General features: G+C 42.8%; 1 protein-coding gene across 1 annotated transcript in view; it reads right to left on the bottom strand.

Moving 5' to 3' along the window:
* The window catches only part of kiaa0825 (KIAA0825 ortholog), a 110,741-nt gene that overhangs the window by 51,684 nt on the left and 35,939 nt on the right, over nt 1-23,118 (bottom strand). Inside the window, exons 15-22 of the mRNA XM_041042545.1 lie at nt 22,240-22,379; nt 19,340-19,519; nt 17,082-17,312; nt 16,673-16,977; nt 16,293-16,399; nt 13,813-13,957; nt 11,617-11,772; nt 10,080-10,174 (exon numbers count right to left, since the gene is read on the bottom strand). Of these exons, the coding sequence (XP_040898479.1) occupies nt 10,080-10,174; nt 11,617-11,772; nt 13,813-13,957; nt 16,293-16,399; nt 16,673-16,977; nt 17,082-17,312; nt 19,340-19,519; nt 22,240-22,379 (1,359 nt within the window). The remainder of the gene's footprint in view (nt 1-10,079; nt 10,175-11,616; nt 11,773-13,812; nt 13,958-16,292; nt 16,400-16,672; nt 16,978-17,081; nt 17,313-19,339; nt 19,520-22,239; nt 22,380-23,118) is intronic.

The raw sequence follows: 23,118 nt of genomic DNA on the forward strand, positions 1-23,118 counted from the left end.
AATCTTGAGCATGGCAAGAATATTACATTCTTTTTTTAATATTTTCTTAGCAAAAAGAAACACAAAATACCTTGTCACTTATGTCAAATTATTGTTAATAACTGTCTACATCTGCTGAAAATACTTATGTTTTTACTCTCATACTTTTTGATGACTTAAATAATACTGTATGCTGAAATTAGAATTTGGAAGAGAGGAGAGGAGAGGAGAGGAGAGGAGAGGAGAGGAGAGGCTGAAAGGAGGGGGCTGATTCCAGCTGGAGTGTTCGCTCTGGCTGTCTATAGATTTGTCAAGACAAGTGTCAAGACAAGTGCACCTCTGTGCTTACCTGTAATGGCACAGGGGCAGGAGGGCGGGACAGGCTATTTCAATTCACCGAAAGTGTGTCTGAGTAGGTCTAAGTGTTAGTGTGTGTGTGTGTGCGACTGCATGTGTGTATTTGTATGTGAGACAAGAGAAAGAGAGACAGAGAGAGAGAGTGATGAAGAAAAGCAAAGAAAAGGTGGAAACAAGCGTAGAGAGAGCTCCTGGACAAAAGGCAGAGGCGCAGAGTACAAAGATGACCACATTAGAATATGAATCCAGGGCCTCGGGCACTCTTGGCTCTTAAAGAGCCCCTAAAGTCAAGTGTCAACTATTATGTGCCATCAGTGGTGACACAGGGTCACATAGCAGGACGGATGAGGTCAGCAACGGTGCTCACCCTCTCTCTCTCAACATGCACCATTAAACAGTCCCAGTGTGCAAAAAGGACTAGCTGTCATTTGGGTGGAAAATAGGCTTTACAGTGACAAGAACATCCATCCAGCATTTTACACAGGATTTTCTGGTACAGGATGAAACACTGTCTATGATTTTCAATTAGGGGAACAGAGTCAATATTTGCATAGACATATTCGGCTAATGATATGATATTTTACATATGTGACATGTGCATTAAAGGCGGTAAAAGGCATTAAAGGCAGATGTAGCTCATTTCCTACGATTAACTGTCAAACAGGTACAAATAAAACACACAGGCAACATGCTGAATGTATAAAATGCTTCAGTTGTTTGCTGCTAAACCAGCTCTGTAATTACCTGAAGGATGTTTTAATTGTTGCATGTTCTACTCTTAATATTAGTCAACGCTTTAGCAGCTCTCCAAGTGAGATTGATTGGATAAATCAGTCGGAATTATGGGAAAACAGGAGGCCTGCCAATCAGCGATGTGTGAGTGAATTTGTGTGTTTCCAGCATGTGTGTGGCTGGGGACGTGCCAGCGCACGAGCACATGCACGTGTTTGTTGGGATGTGTGCGTATCAGTGTGCGTGTGTGAAAGTATATAGGGCTGACAGCTGGGCTTGTTCTAAAGGCTTACCGAGCATTCTGCCTGTTTGGGAAGCAACAAGCACACAGTCTATCTGAACAGGGATCTAAAACCTGTGTCAACAGCATAGTACAACTGGTGTAAACAGCCACTGAGTCAACATGCTATCATTCACATACCAATGGAGAAGCAGCTCTGATGTGTTTCAGTGTAATATGCAGCAGTATTAGAGATTTTTTTAAAAAACGATACAAAAAGACACCTGTATCGGTCACAGGTCAAAAAGAGGGAGTTAATAAAGACTAACCCTCCACTTCAGCAGCAGAGTTGGGTAGAAAACATGAGACACAGTATGAAGGTACTGTATTTACTCTTGGAGTGTGTGCATGCATGTGTGTATATCGGATGCTAGTGTGTGTACATGAGTATAATGCCTGTATAATGTCTCATGTGTATGTGTGTGCGTGTGCATGTGGACATGTGTGTCAGTCCATCAGCATGTCGGCGTCACAGCACTTCACTAAGTCCCAGATTAACAGTGACAGGCAGAGATCCCTCTAATTATCTCTTCCTGGACCACATGCAAATGGCAGAGCCGAGCGGAGCATAGCGATTGGCTGGGACAGCTTGGGCGCCGCCGATGGGCTAATGAGCCTGGCGACAGGATACAACCTCGTGATGTACCACCAAAACAAACCCTCACCGCCACACAGCCTCACACACACACACACACACACACACACACACACACACACACACACACACACACACATTATGTTTTAGGCATTTTAGCTCATGCCCTTTCCCAGAGTGGCTTGCGCTAAGTGAGTAGGGGCTCAATGTCTTTCAAAATGTATAACATGATATCTGGCTGCTAGCGAAAATAAAATTCATCTCTTACACTTTTGAGCAACTGGATGGTTGAACTCCTAGACTACACTGATGTACCAGCAAACATAGATACAGGCAAACACACATTAACATTTGCAACGGTTTATGTATGTGATTAAACTGCTATTACTCATGACTGAAGTATTGAACAAAATACAAAAAAAACCCCCCAAAATATCAGTTTTACAATTTTACAGTATAATCCTTCAATGCACTAATCAAACAAGCAAGCTCAAAGCATAACTGCATCACCTCCAGAGGGTCAGAATAAAGATGCCACATGGAAAAGAATACTAAGAAAAAAGAAGAAGAATACAATGATGGACTGGAACAGACGGTCACAGTCTGGCTCTTGACAATGGACTGCTGCAGTCAGCTAAAAAGTCAACTCAGTAAATCAGAAGGAAACATGGCAACCGCGTCAAACAGTCCACCATGTCTTGAACTGAGTCCCAGTCTATCTAAACTGGTTGACAAAACTGGTTCCAGAGGCGAAATATGGAATTATTCTGTTGATGGAGCTCACAAAAACAAATACCCAGTGGACATACTAGAATTTCTGAGCAAAAGTTGATCCCAAAGTCAGGTGCAGCAACAAAATAAATGAAGGGAAAGTGTGATAAATTAGCAAAGCATCTCAGTGATCACTGTGCTGCAGCATTAATATGTTTTTGTGTTTGCCATGGTACTGTAGCTATAATGATATTATTAGTACTGTACAAAGCTTGCAATGCTAATCTACAGTTTCACAGTGTGATGTGACAAGGCTGAATTGTATTTTTTTCACAGAACACATTATTTTAAGTGAGCTGCTCAAGAGATGATAGACAGATCTTTCACTTGACTTTACTCTAACATTAGCATGAACCTTTCCTTTGTGTGATTAGACAAAACACGGCAGTTGTCATGGCGGCTGTCATTAGTTTTTGCTTCTGATTTAAAAAGAGGGCAGTTGCTGGAAAAAAAGTGTTAAATAGGCCATACAGTTGCTAAATCATGGCTCATTTTATATTTATAAAAACCTGGTTTAAATAGCTGCTCATAAGGTTCATGTAGCAAAAAGTGATCTTGCAAGATGTAGTTCAGCTGTGTAAGGCTCCAACTGCACTGGTGTCATCCTCAAAATTCTGGCATCATAACAAGAGAAATTCCTTCCCTCAAACAGCATTACCCATACTTAAGACAAAAGCATAGCTTTCTGTTGCTCTGTGGAACACTGTCTTTATATTTGTACCATCAAACTCCCCAGCGTATTTGAAGAGCCTTGGGACTTGCCATTTTTAATCAGGAGCGGGTGGCTTTGTCTTGTCCCTGTTCCATCCAGCATTTCTATCCATCCTTAGAGGGCTTTGCAGTAGATTAAATGGTATTTTCATTTAGCTCTGGTGTTACAGAGCCTCTCCAACTATTTATCCGTCCAAGGTTGGAAGTTGGAACAATCACAGAGGCTGTTATTTACGTTATGAAATTATTTGAAATCACAATTTTTGAAAAGGAAATTTTAAGAGGTCAGGTGCAGAAAGTTCACAATACACGGGGGATAACCAGATAATCCTGTTAAGAAGCTTGCCTTGTAGCATAAGCACTATGCACTAACAATTCTGTCAGTGAATAGTGATATTATTGTAACTATTGTTAACACTTGTAACCAATTTAAAGCCCTTGGGAGTGGAGACCGCAGCAGTGAAATGGTTAGAATATGATATGTGATACAATAACCGGAAAGTGAACGGAAAACTCATTTTCACATGACTGCATCTCCATGAAGGAAGCCTGCACATTTCACCCCTGAATGCCCCGTATAGTGGAAATTACAGGTGAAATTGCTCTTACTGTGTCAGCATATATACTAAGAACTAAGAGTGGGACACAATGAACCACATGTATTGACCTGGCTATCATTCCCATTATTCAGACTTAACCCAAACATATTCCTAGCCTTTACCCAGGCAAAAATGATTGCCCCTCTATCAATGTTCATATATCAAATGAATTAGAATTTATTTAGGTTACCTAAGAGAATTTGGATAACCAACGTTGGAGAAAAAGATACAGTATAGTTCAATTGTCCTGGACCACAAAGTACAGTCTTCTGTAACCACAAAGAACAGAGCAATGTGCAGCAATGACTGATGTCTCGTGTCTCTAGAATGGTTTGGCCATGACCACTCTCTGAGAAGATGGATTTGCCTCGACCCTCCAGATCGTTTTTAGAGGGACAAGACAAATATTTCAGATGTATCACACTGAGGTATCATGCTGGAGGTGAGTGGAGGTAAAGGGAGACTGAGAGATAAATACAACAGAGAGGAAAGAGAGAGAGAGAGAGAGGAGGGGGAAAAGTGTGGCCTGCCTGCCTGCCTGGCTGACAGTTGACTCTGTTGGATGTGACTTTCACAGTCTGCTGGCGGTTTGTGTGGAAGCCATCACATCTGTGACTGGCCGTTTGATTAATGAGCCTCTCAGCTTGTCTGTGCAGTTTGAGGAGGGGCCACGGCCTTATCCCAGGCATCACTGATTTATTCGCCTTTGGAGCAAACCTCCAAATATCACACACACTGAAATATAAGAGTGAACATTTACACACACGCAGTCAGACACATGTACGCCCTCCATGATATGCATACAGTATGTTGGTGCAGTGCAGAGGCACACAGGCAGGCATGGAAACAGGCTCGTGCGCACAAGCTCGTCCCTTTCCTCCACCACCTGCTTACGGCTAATGAAAACCTCAATGTGTCAGTGCCGTCCAGGGGAAGCGAAGACAAAACACACCATGTATAACCAAGCCGACAAAAGATGTATTCTGTCTCCACCAACACAAACTCGCATCCCTGGCTGTCAGTCAGTGAAGGGGACACGCACAAGGGGATCGACGAGAGAAGAAAGAGGCCCTTCCTCAATGACACATCACACTCTCCTGATTTTCAAAAGTGACAAGTCTTTTGAATTTCTGGCCTCGCAAGACGGAGAGCCTGATGATGGCTTGAGAGTGTTTCTTGTAGTTTCTTTGGCAGCGGCAGCCATGAAATGTCACTCTGGCTAACCTTGAAGCTCTTTTCTCCAGTGTTGTTTAATGCTTCCAAGACTAGGGCAACCAGCTGCTCAAAATGGTATGGCAACATCGCCCTTTAAGTCAGATAAATGATTCCAGGAATACTTCCTGGTACATAAATGTGCATTAGCATGTGCATACCCTCACACGGGCATGCACATGTACTCACACACACACACACACACGCACACACACACACACACACACACACACACACACACACACACACACACACACACACACACACACAAAGCCCCACCAACCACAAGCACATACTCCCCCGTTCCCTGAAGCGTAAAGTAAGACCATTAATCCAGACACACTGAGATCCAGCTTCTCCCCAGGTTGATCAGCGTCCGTGGAGGAAGACGAACATTCTGACATATTTGTTTTTATTTTATTCCCTGAGAAAAAGGCCCGCCATATGGCAGCGCCCAGGAACAGATGGCGATTGCCCACTTCCTGAAAGCACAAGTGTCTATCGCCGCAATTTAAGGAGCCGCTCAAGCAAGAGAATGCCACAGACTGGCATTTTTCCACAAACTGCTATTGTTATGGACCTGAGGGGTAACAGCAACAATGAGACAATGCAGAGGAAATGCTTTAGTGTTCAGTAGTTACAGAGTAGCTTACCATATTAAGCTTCGAAATCTATGGGTCAATGCTGGTAGTACTCTTTTACTGTCAATGTGTGAAATGAAATTGTGAAGACAAGTGCTTACTCAGAATATTGCTGTAAAAACATCACAAGCCACAGCATATATAACTGTAAATATTCTGATGGTCATTGTGTGAAGTCTTTGTGTTGTCCCACACTGGTTTTAGGAAACAGTACCTGGAGCAGTGGACCAGTGTTGTAGACCTAAGCATGAATGTCCTTGGGTGAGATTAGGTCCCTATGATGGAGTGCAAGAGCCGCCCTGTGACACATGAAGCTCCATCTCTCATACTAGGCTACCCCTTATCAACCAGGTCAGAGGACCTTCTCTGACATACAGACGCAAAGAAACAGTCTCAAAAAGTCACCTTGGCAGATGACAGTTAAAATGTGACTTTAGCCCGTGGCAAGACTCCACACTTTCTTTTTGATTTGTTTTATTTTCCTTGGATGGAAAAGAAAAATGACATAAAATGCTACAGTTCATAAAGGCCTTGCAACACAATCAGAGTTGAAGAAAGAGATGGGCCAGCATTGCTGCCATTAATTCCAGCGCACAAAGGGGTTGTGTTGCTTTTGACTGTTTCGTACAAAAGTATGCTGTGAAAGAGTTACAAGTGTTCACCGAAGAAAAGAAGATTTTAAAGGGTGACCAAGGACAACGTAGATGAGTTATCCATTCACAGATCACTAGTTGAAGAGAAACTATTCAGTATCAGTTGAAGCACTTAGTACTTTGACTCCATGCCTCTAACGCAGGAACAAAGGGCAGCTCGGGACTTGAAGTCAAAGAGTGAGGCAATGCGGACACGTTTCCATCAGTAGATCATGACAATTAGCACAAACCCTTGGTGTGCAATTTGTTCAAGGTGAAATGTCAAGTAGATATTTATCCTGGGCATGTGATGTCATTGATTTTGGCATTTCAAAAAAGGAACCTTACTTTAAAGCTGACAGAGGTAAAGAGTAGTGGCAAAGAAAGTGAATACAGATCAGGATGGTTGATATATATCTGAAATATATAAATGTGGCCCTATTGAGATCTGCCCAACCTTGATTCTTGAATACTGTATGATGTGGTATTTCTGCCATATATCTCCTTCTTAAGTCAACTGTACATCATTATCTATCAAATAGGTTAAATGGAGGCTTTTAAGAACAGAAAAAGCTGATGGAAATATGTAAAAATGGGCTTGTGAACAGAAATGTATAGGAAACAAATGCATAGAGGCAAGGAAACAGAAAACCCAATACACAAATGTTAATTAAGTCTTTTTAGGAAATGTATAAGGATTAAGAGGCTGTGTGGATACAATTACAGATTCTGTATACGACCTGCTAATTTCGGCAAAACTAGGCTGGGAGGCTCAGTCTGGCTTCTAGCCATCAGCAAACCGTCAGTCTCCCAGTTATTCTCCCAGTCAGTCCATCACCCATCCATCAATCCATTTTCGAGACCTGTCATTCATCAAAGCAGGCCAACAGCCAACAGGTTAGTCAGCCTCCCAGCCATTCAGTCAAAATATCATTTAGCCTGTCATTTATCCAGCTAAACTGATACTTCTACATCACTGTACCCAACCAAGCCAGTCTGCCATTTAGTCAGCAAACAAGCAGGCTAAAAATTTAGCCCACCCACAAGTCGTCCATCCATCCATTCAAACAGCCAGCTTGCCAGGAAGCCAGGTCATCCAGTCAGCCAGTCAGCCCTGGGGGTCCTGGGGTAGTATTAATCAGTCTGGTTTCTGCTGAAAAGCTCAATCTGCAGATGATGGATGAGCCATCGTGCTGAGGGAACTGAAGTGACAGGTGACAAAGAAGGACACACACACCTGTATAAATCCACTCTCCCTCCTGTCTGGCCCCGATGTTACACCTTCAAGGTAGCAGGGTGAAAGTGTATGCGTGTGTGTGTGTGTGTGTGTGTGTGTATGTTTATGTGTGTGCAGGCACAAGTGTCTCAGCATGTGTCCTGCTCTGCTAATGAAGTCATCTGAGCAGTGATTTAACAGCCTGGGTGTAAAAGCCTACCGCCCTTAACTCATAGCCTTGCTCCATTAGAATGTGATATAAACCCTGGGCACAATAACTGTCCTGCCACTGTAACAATATATAGGAGGCCAATGGGCCACACTGCTAACTCACACAGTCCAGGGAGCGGGGAAAAAAAAAATTATTGGCTGTATACAGAGAAGGGAAGTCATTCAAGGAGACTAAAACTTACAAGATAGAAAATACAGATCACCACAAGGTCATAAAGATAGGTCTTTTTGTACAGTATGGGGCCGCGTCATTACCATTAATATTGTCAAGTGTGTAAGATTATATCCTGTGGTTTGTCCAGCAACTGTAGGTAGCAAAAGAGTAATTGTTGTGAAGCCTCTGTGAAAACAGCCGAGGGCACTTCAGTCTGTGGTTACGCAGAAAGCATTATCCTTATCTGCACTAACAAATGGATCAGTGGATCTGACATCAGTGAGCTTATCCCGTGAATGGCCTTCTATAGCTTGAGAGATATTTTTGAGTCAAAGATGGATCTGAGGAAAACTTTGACAGCTTACATGTCACCAGCCGTGAAACTAACTTCCTGCTCTGTGTGAGCGTCGCAGGCAGAACCAAAGCCATTCTCCAAATCCTCCATGAAATCTGCTCCTCTGGCCCAACAAAGAGAGGCTAATGAGGCAAATGACAGAATCTCAGACACTTTGATACTGTGAGATTAGGGTGAATTATATAACCTTTACCCCCTCCCACTGCCATCCTTCCTCATACTTTTTGGTGCCTTGTCAGTATTGACTGCTCTCTCTCTCTCTCTCTGTCTCTCTCTCTCTCTCTCTCTCTCTCTCAATCCATGTCACTCACAGTCTCAAACTGCAAGTCCAATCTCTCTTTTCTCTCTCTCTCTCTCTCTCTCTCTCTCTCTCTCTCTTCCTATCTGATTTCATATCCACTTTATTCAGTTTCTATTCATGAATGCCCCAGCACTAATTTGGCTCAGTCAAGCAATGACAGTATCTGTTTTAACATGCAACAAAGCAGAATATAAGGGGAGGAAGAATGGAGCATGTGTATGTATGTGTGTGTATGTGTGTGTGAGTGTGTGTGTGTGTCTGTGTGTGTGTGTGTGTGTGTGTGTGTGTGTGTGTGTGTGGGAAGAGGCATGAAGGCGACAAAGCTCGTCACAGCACAGCGCTGCGTACTTCACCCTTATTAGACCTGTGTCCTTGGCAGATGCAGAGCTTGCCCTTTGTTAGAAAGGTGTGTGTGTGTGTTACAATGGCGGTGATTTAGAATGGATTGGGCGTAGGCGTGGAGACAAGGTGCAGTAGCCCCATGGCTCCCTGATAGCTGGCAGCGTGACAGCTGTGAATGGAGAACAGGGAACAGCCTGAAGTATTGCCATCTAATATGTGTCACATACCTGCATAAATATTTATGCCCGTTGCAGAGCAGAACAGGAGAGGAGGGGGGGGTGGGGGGAGGATGGGACAGGAGAGGTGGACTTCGGTGAAAAACTCTTCAATCAGGTGACACCAAGATCTGAGCCAGCTACTCTTTTTCCATCTCTAACTACTTCTATATCTGTCTCAAGGCCTCCAAAGCACCTGAAAAGCAGGAATACCTCAATTGCCAAAATCTGCAAACATTCTGTCCATGCAGACAGTCAGGCACACGTGTGCACGTGCAGCAGGATGCCATGATTCAACATACACAGCACATTATGATACTCCAATATCATTTTTCCAAAGAGTTCTTTCCACCGCTCAGCCTCCCGTCTGGAAGCCACAGGAGCCCTTGGCCCTTGAACAAAGCGAAAGCTTGAACCTCTGATGAAGAGCAGTGAGGCTACAGTGTATGATCCCTAGTGACTAAAGCTTATGCCAAAGTTAAGCCAAAAGGGAATTCGGAGGTATAAAAAAAAACTTGCCATTGGAGTCCCAAGTGAACACCTCAGTTTGTGCAGGTAAAGGCACTACTGATGTGGCGCATGCCTCTGTGAAGTGAGGCTTTTATTTCATGAAAAGACTACTGAGAAACAAAAACACCTGTGAGGAGCATAATGAAAACAAGAAGAACACAAAAAAGACACATGCATTTGCGCGCACACGTACACATTGCTGTCAGTGAACATGTGTACATATAACAAGAGAAATTACTGTTTTACCTGTTGGCCAGCAGAGTTTTGAAGGTGACCTGACTCATGCCCTGATAGGCTGGCAGCAGCCTTGGCCAGTCCCATGCCCAGTCGACCACGGCACTCTGTTGATGTATGAGGATAGCACATTGTTAGTTATTAATCAGGGTTAATACCATCAGTGCATTACCGCTCCAGCTGGGACCCACTAACAAAAGAGGAGGGGGGGTCCCCAGCGCAGGGCACCGACACCAGGCGATCAATCATGTCCGCACAAGAAGGTTTTTATTCCAATAAGACAGCAATTAATTTATAAATCCATTTGGGGGGATGTAGCCATCATTTATAGAAAGATAAATCAATTTTGGGAGGGAGTCGTTACTCTTCTGACTGCTCTGCTTTTTTTCTCTCCATCTTCAATGGCACCCCGCCAAACACCCCCCCACCCCACTTTTCTCTCCCTCCATCTCCTCCACTCTCTCTCCCTTTTTTTTTTTAAATACACACACATGCACAAATGCGCTAGCACCATATTGGGAAAGCAAATAAAAATCAGATTGCTTTGATTGCCAAAATGTCACTCTTTACTCCGGGCTGAGTTTTATTGACAAAAGGAGGAGAACTCCACTCGTTTCCTCCATCCGTCCATCCCCCCTCTGCTCCTTCCTCATAGGTGATTGATGGATGTAACTTTTTTTTCTCCTCCCTCCATTTTATTTGACAAACAACACAGGCACCTGAAGCGGAGAAGGCATTTTAATCATTCCCTTAATAGGGTGTTTCTATGCAAAGCTATGCAGCCTCCTGTGATAAGCCAAGAACAGGCAAAGTCTTGGGATTAAAACGTGTCTGTTCTTGAAAAACAATAGCAGCAACACTCCTACATTACAAGGGATCACAAATGTATAAATATATCTAATCCATTTCTAAATAGTAGAAAGACACGCACAAGCCTTTCTTGAAGAAATACTAGCCTTTGTTGATTGTTTTGTAAGATATCAATGGTATTTCCCTTGATAGTAGGTTAAAAACGAGGACGTAAGCTGACAACTCTCACACTGAACCAATACCACCTGTAGCTAGACGTATCCCCTTTAAGAAAAGAAAAAGAAAATCTAACAATTAACTGAACATCATGGTGGCACTCCTGGGAATAAGTTTGGGGTAAGAGGGTATACAGTTCAAAGCCCCAAAGAAGTGCACTTTAAAACTGCACTCTCCCTTAACATTACTCACTCTTTTATGAAAAAGAAAACTTCTCTCATCTTTTCACCTTTTCAGCGTTCTTTTCTTTCTGCCAGCCTGGCTCCTGCCTGGAAAAGGCAGCGACCTATGAGAATAGGGAAGCCGAGCCCCGGAAAGACCTGACAACTTCAGAGACTGCCACAGTATCCTGTTCACTAGAGACTCAAACAGTTCCTAACCTTCAACTTTAAGTTTCTGGCCTTGAGAGAGACTTAAAACAACACAGACAATCATTAGAATGTCAGACATTTCATAGTGCTAAAATAAATTAATAAATTATTAGCTACCAGCTGTAATGATAACCTGAAAAAGTTTAGCAAACCTGATCCAGCTTCTTTGTGCCAATGTGGTCAAATTGGTGAAGAGGGTTGAAACAGGTTGTGTCCACGCGACTGTCAGAGCCAAGGCAAAAGTTCACCAAGTGTGGAGGATCATTTGGCAAGTCTGTGCCTCCACTCAGTTTAGACATCAACAGTTCCTGTATCCAAGACAGAAGGAAAGAGAGGGTAGAAACACAGGACAGACAGAGAGGAGCAAGGCTGAAAAAGACATATTATGACAGACTGACAGTGGAATATTCTGTAAAGAAAAAGTCTGACAAACTAAGACCAACACAGAGAGGCCAAAAAGTTACCTAAAACTCAAAATTATGTAAACCAAACTTCCTCAAACTGAAAGAGCAACAGAGCAAACACTAGGACGTTTAGCATGTCACGGACATTTTGAATATTTTTTTCCTGCAGCATGTTTTTTTGTTTTTTTTTTTGACTTGCAATAATGAAAATGAACTTAATATGCAGACATAGAGAAAGAGAAACAGGATTTCCAGGACACCAGCACACTCTCTACTTTTGTTTTAGTAACCTTTGCAGTGGTTACTTTTTGCAGGTGCCTTGTGTACAGTATAAAGTAATGAGAGTGTGTACCATACGTCTCAATGTGAGTTTGTGTGTACATGGGTATCCTGGTGTGAATCCACTATATTCCCATCCGTCAGCTTGACATGGCCTCCGAACCCCCTCTCCCTCCACCTCACCACCAGCCCAGTCTGTCCCTGACCTGCGTGTTCTTGCCTCGACCTTGGGTGGGTAGAGATACTCGAGCTGCCAGGAGGGTAACTCAGAGCCTGCTTGGGAATCCCATTCACATTCCCTCAAATTGCTACGTAGAGTTATAGCTGTTTATGGATTCCATCAACAGCAGCATAATGTATATGGTGCACATGTTTGTGTTATCCCATGCTGTGTCCTAATAGACAGTCCATAGGAGGACCATGTCAGTAACACTCACACGAGCACCAACTAGTTGTTTAGACAAGTACACCTATACCTCTATATGATGTGGTGCAGTGATCTTTAAAGGTGATCCACTCTGTTTTAGTATAATTTAATTGTATTTTTCACATGCAGCTGATATTTTTATCAACAGATTCCATGAAGAGATGAAAACCAAAAAGTAACTGATGTGTTGTCTGGGTATCCAGAGACTGATTCAACTTATTCTTCGACTGTCATCCAAAAACTGTTAGGTAGGCACAGATGAACCACATTGTTCCACGGGATGACATGTTCCTTCATTACAATTAACATAGACACTGCACTGTCATTTTATTTTGAGTCCATCCCACATAAGTCTTTCTGCTGCTGCAGCACAGCACTAAATCCACAGCTGAAAATAGTTCCCATGATTCACTCCTGTTTGAGTAGCAATTGCTAAAAATTACAGTGTTCACCTGTTTTACAAAAAAATGTTTAACCTTTTTACAAAACTGTTCAAAGGATTTATGTCCTTAGTAGGAAACAATTGGGTTGAGGCTAAGTGTAACAGACATGGTGGGTCAGTAAGTATTGAGAAATGCACTGTTGGTTTTGTTGAAAATAACAAAAGTACAAAATATTGCCAGTCTTGTCCTGGAATTAATATTTTCTCCCATTGAAAAAGCCACTGTGGTAGGAACATAGTCCATCAGTACATGTGATACAGTATGAAGATTGTGTCTTTTTAAGTGTAGTGCACTGTAGGTGGAGGATGATTCAGTTTGACTTTCACTGGAGAAGAAATGTCAACTTTTTTACCAACCGTTAATTTAAAGGAAAATATTACTAAACTGAAACTAAAAATGTATATAATATATACATATATTTACTCCATTTAACTTGAATACATTATAGCAAACTGCTTCTTTCATTTTGTTAAACTTTTTTTCCTGAAGGTTATTCAGTTCAAATTCCACTTGAGTTAAAAAAGAATCACTGCTCTTCGTCACTCTGATCTCCTCCAAAGAGCTCTGCGCTAACTCTGGGAACTCTGTGGCTTCCTCTCCTCTCCATGTGGTGAGCATATAACACAGGAAATCACCGTAGGTTTGCACCCTTGAGGTCACCTGAACAACAGAGGATCAGAACAAGCAGACTGCACACAAGCAGCAGCCCTCTTTCCTCTGTCTCCTCCTCCTGAACAGCCTGCGGCCTCAGGCCAGCAGCCACCTAATTGCTGGGGAGAGGGAGTGCTTCCCTACCTCATTGCCTTGGATGATGTGATAGATCTGCCTCAGGTAGTCGCTGCCACCTGCTTTGTGGCAGACCTCCAGCAGCATCAGGCCTATTTTCTGCTCAGTCAGTTCAGCCGCAGCGACTCCGCTCTCCCTTTCTCGCTCAAATACACTGAAAGAGAAACAGAGATAGAAACAGAGACAGAAAAAAACACAGAGTGAGAAAAAAAGAAAGGAGGAGGATGGCAGCTTGTATCTGAACACCACCTCTGGCTGAGGAAGTACTTTCCAGTTTCGAGAAGAATTTGGGATGAAATTTGGAATTTACTATACACGAGAAAATTAGGTGAATCATGACTCTTGAATTTAAAATGAACTGTTTTTTTTTTTTAGTTTTTAGAGGAATCATTCACTGCAGAGGGCAAATGAACTTAAACTACAATTCTTGGCATATAAGTATAATATATTCTGTGCTCCAATATATTCTCTGAAAACCATGCTGTCCAGTGAAGGCTAATGCTGGTGAAAGTCAATAAGAAATACAAATTACTGAGGGTTAGATAACAAAATAATTTTCACTAGTTTTCATTACCATTCATGAGATACATAGGGGATTTTGACCGAAGGATGCTGCAGCACTAAAAATGATTGGTGTATGTGTTCTTAAGCGTGTATATGTGTGTGTAATTGTGTGTCAAGGTCCTCATGCATGTACAGTCCCCAACCCTGGCAGACACCGGCATCATTTTCCTGCCCTTCCTGTATGGATGGATATCACACTACCGTCCATCAAACCTTCTCCTTCACATACACTTCCTGTCATTGTTCTCTCTCTCTCTCTCTCTTCCCCTTTGTAATTATAAGGTGGCAGAAATGGTGTCGCCTGTCAGCCAGCCATTGGCTGCTTGACATTGAGAGTGGCAAAGGAAGAGGAGTCCCGTCTCGTCCATATACATCCCCTCATTCCTTCGCTTGGCGGCCCGGCGGTGGTGTTGTCGGCGATGGTGGCTGTGCATCCGTGTCAGCACCTGCACTGTATCCTTTCCTGTCCATCACTGTGCAGGTGAAGCAGATGATTGGATTCAGTCAGCGGGGTGATTAATGAGGGCCCCTCCGGATTTGGGACAGCCTATCAATCATGTCATTAGGGCCAATGTGCCCTGAAAGAGGCAGACCTCCGCCAAGGAATAACTGCATTCATCTTCATCTGTGTATGCATCCCGTCAGCCCAGCCAGGGTCACCATGATGGAGAACAATAATCTTCTCCTCTACAAATTACTTTGCAAAGACAAGGTGGGTGGTGTGGGGTGGGAGGGTTACAGTTAGGAAAGGAAGGAGGGAAAGTGGGATGAGGGAATAGGGGTGGGAGGGCTCACAAGGGGCAAATGTTCTTTGTAGAGGGGTTCACTTTGCGTGTGTGTGCGTATTGTTGATGCCAGTCAGTGAAGCACCGGTTGTTTTTTGAGTTACGACATCCACCACTCGCGTTCTCTGTATCTGTATCTCTCTCTCTCTCTCTCTCTCTCTCTCTCTCTCTCTCTTTCTGACACTGTATTCTGATTGTTTACAAGCCAGGCGTCACTTCCCTGTGAAGGTTAGTTTAATGAATAGTAATGATCCCACTGAATGCCTCCGACAGGTGATACATAATCACTCTTCTTTCACTTTTCCACTCAATCCCCTCCCCACCCCTCCACCCCCGTTTCTTCTCCTTTATTCCCCCCATCTCGTCTCTTCTTCCTGTCACTGAAACAGACAGCATTTCCTAGAACTGGCCATAATCTACTGATTGTTTTTATTTATTTCATTCCTTTTTTTTTTTTTTTTTAATTGAACATGTTGTGTGATGGCGCTGAATCACCTTTTTATGAGGATGGATGCATCTGGAGTTTGTTATGATGAAGTGAGCGACCAGAGATGCAATTTCTGGGAAAGAGCTACAAAACGCAGAGCCAAAGGTCACACAGATCAGCCCAAAATGAAAGCTGTTTTCCCATCACTCCAGCCCGCGGTCCACTCAGTCAGACGGCATGTCCATCATTTACCACAACAAACACATCTGAGATTCATTGATCTTACTCATAGATCTTTTCAAAGAAAAATGATCTTGATGATACGATACATCAGAATTTGAATGCTCAATTAAAAAAAGTATATCTAAGCTGCATTCTTTTTCATTGTTTTATTCTGTATCTACATTGAATGTCAAGTGGCTGAATACACCATCAGTCATTTTGATCAGTTTGAAACTTCATCAGTCCTCAACGCTCATCTCACTATTGATAAATCACTAAAATGACGTATTGGGAAATTCATTTTATAAAAAGCTATTTTTATGATCAAAATAATCTTAATAAAATGAGTCTTCAGTTTCTGCTGAAGGTGCACATGAATAATCAATACCAATTGAGACTAATGATGGATAGTGGATGTATGAAAACATGAATATAGCTCAATACCATTTTGAACTCGACCTATTGTTAAATCGCTGCATTTGACCTCTCACCTGTCCGAGCAGAGCTTGCGGGCCTTCTGCAGCTGCATGTTTGTCCATTTGGGTCTTTTTTCCTCCAGAGCCTGCAGAACTTTGTGCACCGTGGGTTTGGGAACACCCTGTTAGACACACAACAGATCACAAAGGTAAATGAGTAAGAAGGTAAACTCATAACAGAAATCGAACATTGAGATGATTAAAAGGTGATATCAGGGTTTATCAACATGCATAGTGTATTAAAGTGTATGCACTAATACAGTTTATTTGTACTTTAGATACACCACAAGAGAACAATTTAATGCCCTTCCTTACCCTAAATTGCAACTAAACCCCCAACTTGTTATTACTGATATTGTTGTTATTGTTATTATTACATAACCCTTAGCCCTTACTTTCTGTTGAATGCCAATGGCAGCCTGTAGACACTCAGCCAGCAGGGACAGACGGTCCTTTGCCCCGCGGTCCAGGGCCAAACCACTGATCTGTTCTATTGTGTCCAGGTCCTCTAGGCCCTGGATCAGGCAGCCTAACAACGCCCAGAGCAACAGGCCCACTGAGCGCAGCTGCCGGGCGTACTGGGAGAGGTGCTTCTCTGCCACTTGGAAAAGGTAGCGAACGGAGAGAGGCACAGATGCAACAGCCAAGGGCAAGTTGGTGAAAATGAAGGACATGGCTTGAATGGCTAGGGGTATGACAGCTGGAAGGAGAAAGAAGTGTTAGGTGTTAGTTTTGGAGAACAATCCTTAAGTTTCTAATAACTTTTTTTTTTTTTGAAAATATGACACCCAGCGTTATGCGTACTCTTAGTGGCAGTCTCCTTTCCCTGCGCTTCCAGTGGTGTGTAGTTCCACTCCTTGGGTATTTTAGCCAGGACGCTTTCTGGTACATTCCTCTTGAACAAGGCTCCGCTCAGATCCTCAGTGACCTGCCACTCCATCACCATGGAGAACAGGTGTACCAGGAGGCTGTTGGTAGCCTTGGTGACTATAGCCCGGACACTGCTGATCACTACAGGTGCTGTCCGTGTTGTGTCTGACAAAAGTGGCAAATTGAGGCAGCAAGTAAAGAAGGATGGCTGAAAGAAGATAAAACTTTAGACTTCTGTCCTTACTACTTCTATCTATCAATGATTTTTAAGACTTCATTTGAAAAAAATAAAAGCATAAAACTGAGCTGTACAAGTACAAGCCCAGAGTTAATGTTAGGCTCTACTAAACTGACTCACTTGGGTTTTAACTTCTGCGTAGAAAATGTTTCCTTTACCAACTGAACTGAACTATATTCAGTGTGATGTAGTAGAGTTTTTGCAACTTTGGTACATGTCACTTTTTTAACTTCTAAGCCAACTTCAGAAAGAAAAGAAATGGTCAGATAAATTATGTCCTGTTAAAATTAGTAGGAAGACATGTTGCTTACTGTACAAGCACAAAGAACACTCTCATTGCTGTATGTAGGAGTGGTTAATATATATTATATATATTAATATAAAAGGTCTTAAATCATAAAATGTTTAGACACAGTCACTACTGTAGAAATGATTCCACTTTTCCAACAATGGGAAAATACATGAACCGAGTTCTATGGTATTTTGTTGAAACATCTACACTAAAAGCAAGTAATATCAAGTTAAATTCAGATGTTCTCAATCAAAACCAGGTGGCCTGACAGTAGAAATCTTACTACCTTCTCCAGGTGCACTGTGTCTTTCATCGCTCTGCCCTTTCATATCCCTCTCATTCCAACAGGAGAGCAGCTACAGCATGAAGCTGTATGGCACCCATAAACTTCCTACAGCATCGGCTGTAAAACCAAAGGCTACAACGGAGAGATATAGCGCTGTGTCGGGACTGGGAGTGCACTGAAATCTCCAGGGACACCTAACAAATGTGTGCCCTCAGACCCATAGAAATAGAGGAGAGCACTCTGTGGCAGGTGAGACCTAGACCTATTTTTCAAAGTCACTTGGTTTTCAGACTTTATACCGCCTGCAACTGTATTGACTAGTGTATTGATTTGAAACAACCTGCTACAGTGTGATGAAACATCAGTGTAAGTGCAGAAATAGTGAAACTCTTAATGTAATCTACGAAAGTTAACCCAGTGAACAGTTTAAATAGAAATGGGGGCACTGGGGGTATCCTGTAACCAAAATTATAATACAAAGATTTGGCACAGTCCAATAATTAAACTAATTACCCTGTGAGGATAAATGATGATTGGATGACATTGAGAATTTCTCTCTGGCTCACTCTATCTCTCTTCGTTCTTTCCCTCTGTCGACCCCTCCCCTGCTCTGTCTCCATCCAAATACTCTTCTCCAATCACCCTAATTTATGCTACAATAATTACCACTCACCCAGGATATAAAAATCACCACCAAAAAAGAGCTCCATACTCCACAGGAGTTCTGATTAAGCTCTGTATCAAAGCTTGTACCAGAGAGAGACGGAAAGAAAGAGCTGGGGAGTAATTGCAGTCTCTGTAACAGCATATTAAAGTCATGCTTTAGCTCACGTGCACACAATGTCAACACTGACCATAAAAAGAGTGGGCAGATTTACCATTGTGTTTAGAAATATATTTAATACATTTAGAGATGAGAAACGTTGTCAAATCTCTAAATGAGATATTCATTTCTAAATGATCTCTATCTAAGCATGAAACAGCTGGTTCTCAATATCGTGTAGAGTAGAACTGATAAACAATATGGTATCCTGCTCTATAAGCCAAACAACACTAAGCTAATGAGCAATGAAACTATAAAACATGACACTAAAGTTGCTCTCCTGAAGCAAAAATGTATTTTTGCCCCAACAAATGAACATATTATTTAATAACATTAGCGTATAATTTCTATTAATACAAAAAGTAAACTGTGATCACAGCATTTTACTTCAAAGCACACAAGGTTTGATACACAATGTAGGGTAGTGCTGTAGGATAATAGCACTGTGGCCTCTAGTAACACACTGAATATCAACCTCCACATCCATGTAATGCCAGTCTGTAGTAATGCCCCTTTACCCACAATATTATACATCTACTAGTTGCTGCTTTACCTGCCAGTGAGTAGAGATGCTCCCATATGTGTGCCCCGTCCAGGTATGGTTGAAGGGCTTGAGTCAAGGCCTTGGGAACAGTATTCAAGCAACTGAAAAGGTTGAACAATGAGACTATGAAGTCATCTCCTGCCTGGCAACTTTCCGTAGACATCTCTAAGGCACTCTCCTGGCAAAAATCTGAAAGAAAAAAAAAAACAGAGTCAGTCTGGCGAGACGTTTTTTGGCACAATACAAATAAATGTGTGTGAATTTATGTAACGTGATATTCAGGAGCACTTGACATGCAAACGTAGCAGGATGCACAAAGAGATGAAAAGGGTTACACATATGCACACATACATTCAGTTAGGGTGTGTGTAGGTGAGTGTAAAATCTGTTTTTTGAATTATGATTCAGAAAATATCAACCTTATGGAGGTCGGTAGGGAAAGATGTACAGTAAAACCCTATCCTGTGAAACAACATCTTGATTTCTTCGCACAAAAACACATTGGAAAATGTCAAGGCTGCCCAACCTGACACATGTTAACAGAAAGGGTGAACAAAAGGCATTGTGGAATAGAAGGAGAAGAAAAACCCACATCTGTGTTAGATGGAGAAAAAAACAGACCAGAAAAAAAAAACAAAAAAAGAAACAGATTTCAAAGCCCTTGGCTGTGGGATCCACAGCACATGGAGACAGGAAGTGAAAAGGAAGAGGTTTTGACAGGGTGTCCTTGTGGGGGTTGCTGTCTGCGCACAGGGCTGAGGATGGAGGTGTGTGCGTGTGTAACACATATGGATGTCTATATATGTGTTTTGTGAGCTTACAAGAGTGTGTGTGTTAAGTTGACAGGGGTTGCTGAGGAAAGGCCCATTGCTCCAGAGGTGGCAGACATCCAGCGGTCTGTCAGTCTACTGTGTGGGAGATGACAGCTATCTGAATAGGAGAGTGTATGGAACGCAGCAGTCAATGAGGGGGCGCTGCGATGGAAAAAAGCATGGCTTCCTTGTGACTAATGCTGGACTATTTTAAAATGACAGGGCTAAATTAGCTGCTGCATTACAGGGCCAGTAATATCAGCTAGTTTAATAACAGGCCGGTAGGAAGCACTGCCACCACTCAAGGTCCAGATGAGAACTGATTTCCTCTGCCTCCCTTGCTCTGAGCTCCCCTTTAAGTCCCTTACTCTCTCTTTTTTCTTCCACTAACACACATTCAAAAGTGGTCAACCACCCTGACCTACTAACAGTCTATTAGGTAACATTATGTGGGCTAAACCGTCACCTGTCTGGTAATTGGTCCTTAAGGAGAGGGTGTTCTGGATATCACTGCTTTGGCTGCAGTGGTCCAAAGAAACAGGGGTGACTAACAGTAATTTCCACTTGGGGTACTGGAGAGCATGGCAGGTTAACTAGATGCCTTTTAATAATGATCTCATTATGGAGCAGCAGATGACTTTCGAAAAACAGATGACAGTGCGCTGGCGCATCTCTGTGGAGTTTCCACCACTGCTGCAGCACACAATAAATCCAATGTGTTTGTGTTTCTATGTGAACTTCTCAGTTACTTTCTCTATTTTTCCTCGCTCTCTGTCCCTCCCTCTCTGTCTCTGAGCTTATCCAACTTTGATACATAGCCAATACATACACCTGTTTATCTCCCGGTCAACCAACCAACTGATCGCAATAAAAAGGCTGTGCGTACGTGTATGAGCGAGTCTGTATACCAGAAGTAGCGTCTAATTTAGGGATTTTGCAAAAGCGAAAACTGTTATTGTAAATGTGGATGAGGTATTATCCCTCTGTAAATAAAAAGGCCATGTAGTTTGAAAGCTAGCTAGCTCCCTATGAGATGAGACATGTTCTCACCCACTGGAAATACTACGTTCGGTTTAGGCGTCTGGGTATGCCAGCATGCCAGAGGCAGGATAGAAACGTCATCAACATGCGCACTCACTTACTGTGAATTCTCCGGACAGTTACCTGCTCTATTTACATATGGGCTTAGTAGGACATTACATGGACTTTGTGCTAGGGAGCTGGCAGGGTAAAGTCCGTTTAATGTCCAGTTCAGCTGATTCAGACATTTTCTTTCACACATACTTCTCCTCTGGGTAGTGTCTAGAAAAGTTCAATGTTGCAGAGCATTTTTTACAAATTTTTAATACAGCACCAAGAAATACCCTGGTATATACACGTATAGGGAAGTGCAGTGGCTTATGGGAGTGTAAGCATTCAGTCAAGCTGTTCCTCTGTCTGTCTGCTTCCTGGTTAATTAGCCCGTCACCGTGATAACACACGAGAGTCAGCGCTTCCAGCGTTGATTTACGGCAGCGTGCGGGGAGAAGCATTGCAGAGCCTCTGTGCCAGACTCAGACCAAGCGAGAGAATGAGACAGTGAGAGTTGTTATTAATGAGGTCGCTATAATGTGAATTAATGTGCGAGTGCACAACAGTCTTTAAAGGTTAGACTGTTGCTGGTGCAGAGCAGCGAAGAAGGAAAGGAAAATCTTTAAAGGTCAGCCTGTGTGCACCGCCTGGGCCTGTTGAGTGTTTATTACTGCGCTCTATTGATTTAGTGATGATGATGACCAAGGTGAAAATGATGATGATGGCAAAGATGCTGATGATAACTTCATAAAATGGATAGAGCTCATCTAAGGTCTATATAACTCGCTTAGGATCTTAGAACACCATAATTAAGACACTGGTAAACACCTTCCCACACAGAGCCCCTGCAGGTTTGACTCTGAGGGTCCAGTATTGTAAGAAAAAATTTATGTAAAAGAATTAAAGTGGTTTCAATGTTCTACAAGAAGATGGACAGCTAGGGATGTACAAAGCCCACATACACAAACACTGTACCCATATTCCATTGACATATACCAATCCACGTACACTGAAAAACAGACTTACGCGAGTTTTCCAGGAGTACTCGGGGCAGGTGACAGTCTCTGTACAGCAGCATTCGCAGTAGCAGCTTGGGATTGCGTCCTGGGTCAGAGGTCAGCAGCCTCAGCTGACATGTAAAGGCTGCCTGGCCCATAAGGCCATCTCTGTGAGTGGAAAAAAGGAAAACAAAGCTGACAGTTCTGCAGTGTCAGGTGAGTGTACAGATAGAAGTCCGTTTAGCAAGAGACAACAAAGGATGGAAAGACGCTTCACAAGTGAAAGACAAAGACAGAAGTCACAGTTGTCTTGGATGACAATCTGGGAGGAAATAGTGCTTATGCCACTATGGTAACTTCCTTCAGTGTCACTCACTCCTGATACGAGCTTAGTCTGCAAATGCCTTCACTCTCGCTTACTTATAATGTGCACCGGGAAGGAATTAGCTCTAATCTTGGCCAGCTAAAAGCAAATTAACATTTGGGAGACAGCCAAATACATGAATATACAGCAGTACCCCCCTCCTACATCTTTTGTATAACCAAGAGGCTGCAGCCAGCTGTGGGTAATGAGCCGTATCCTTAGTGTGTGTGCGTGTAAGTGAGTGTGTGTGTGTGTCTGTGTGCACCCTCCAGTGCCTATGCTTGTGGTTATGTATGTGTGCAAGTGTGAGAGCATGCTGACATGTGTGTGCCTGCATGTTACTTTATACATCTCAATAAAATCTAATGGAAGGAATGGACAAAGTTTGTCTGAAGAGTGAGGAGGTGGGAGGCTGTACAGGGGGTGTCTGCCCAGAAATGAACCATTCTATTTGAGCCAGAAAGCTAGAGTAGGGTGCACCCTGCTGCTTGACTGAGGAAAACTATGCCTCGATCTGACAGCGCAATTTATGATGTCACTGGG

This window comes from Toxotes jaculatrix, chromosome 7 (genome assembly GCF_017976425.1).
Source record: "Toxotes jaculatrix isolate fToxJac2 chromosome 7, fToxJac2.pri, whole genome shotgun sequence".
Lineage (NCBI taxonomy): Eukaryota > Metazoa > Chordata > Actinopteri > Toxotidae > Toxotes > Toxotes jaculatrix.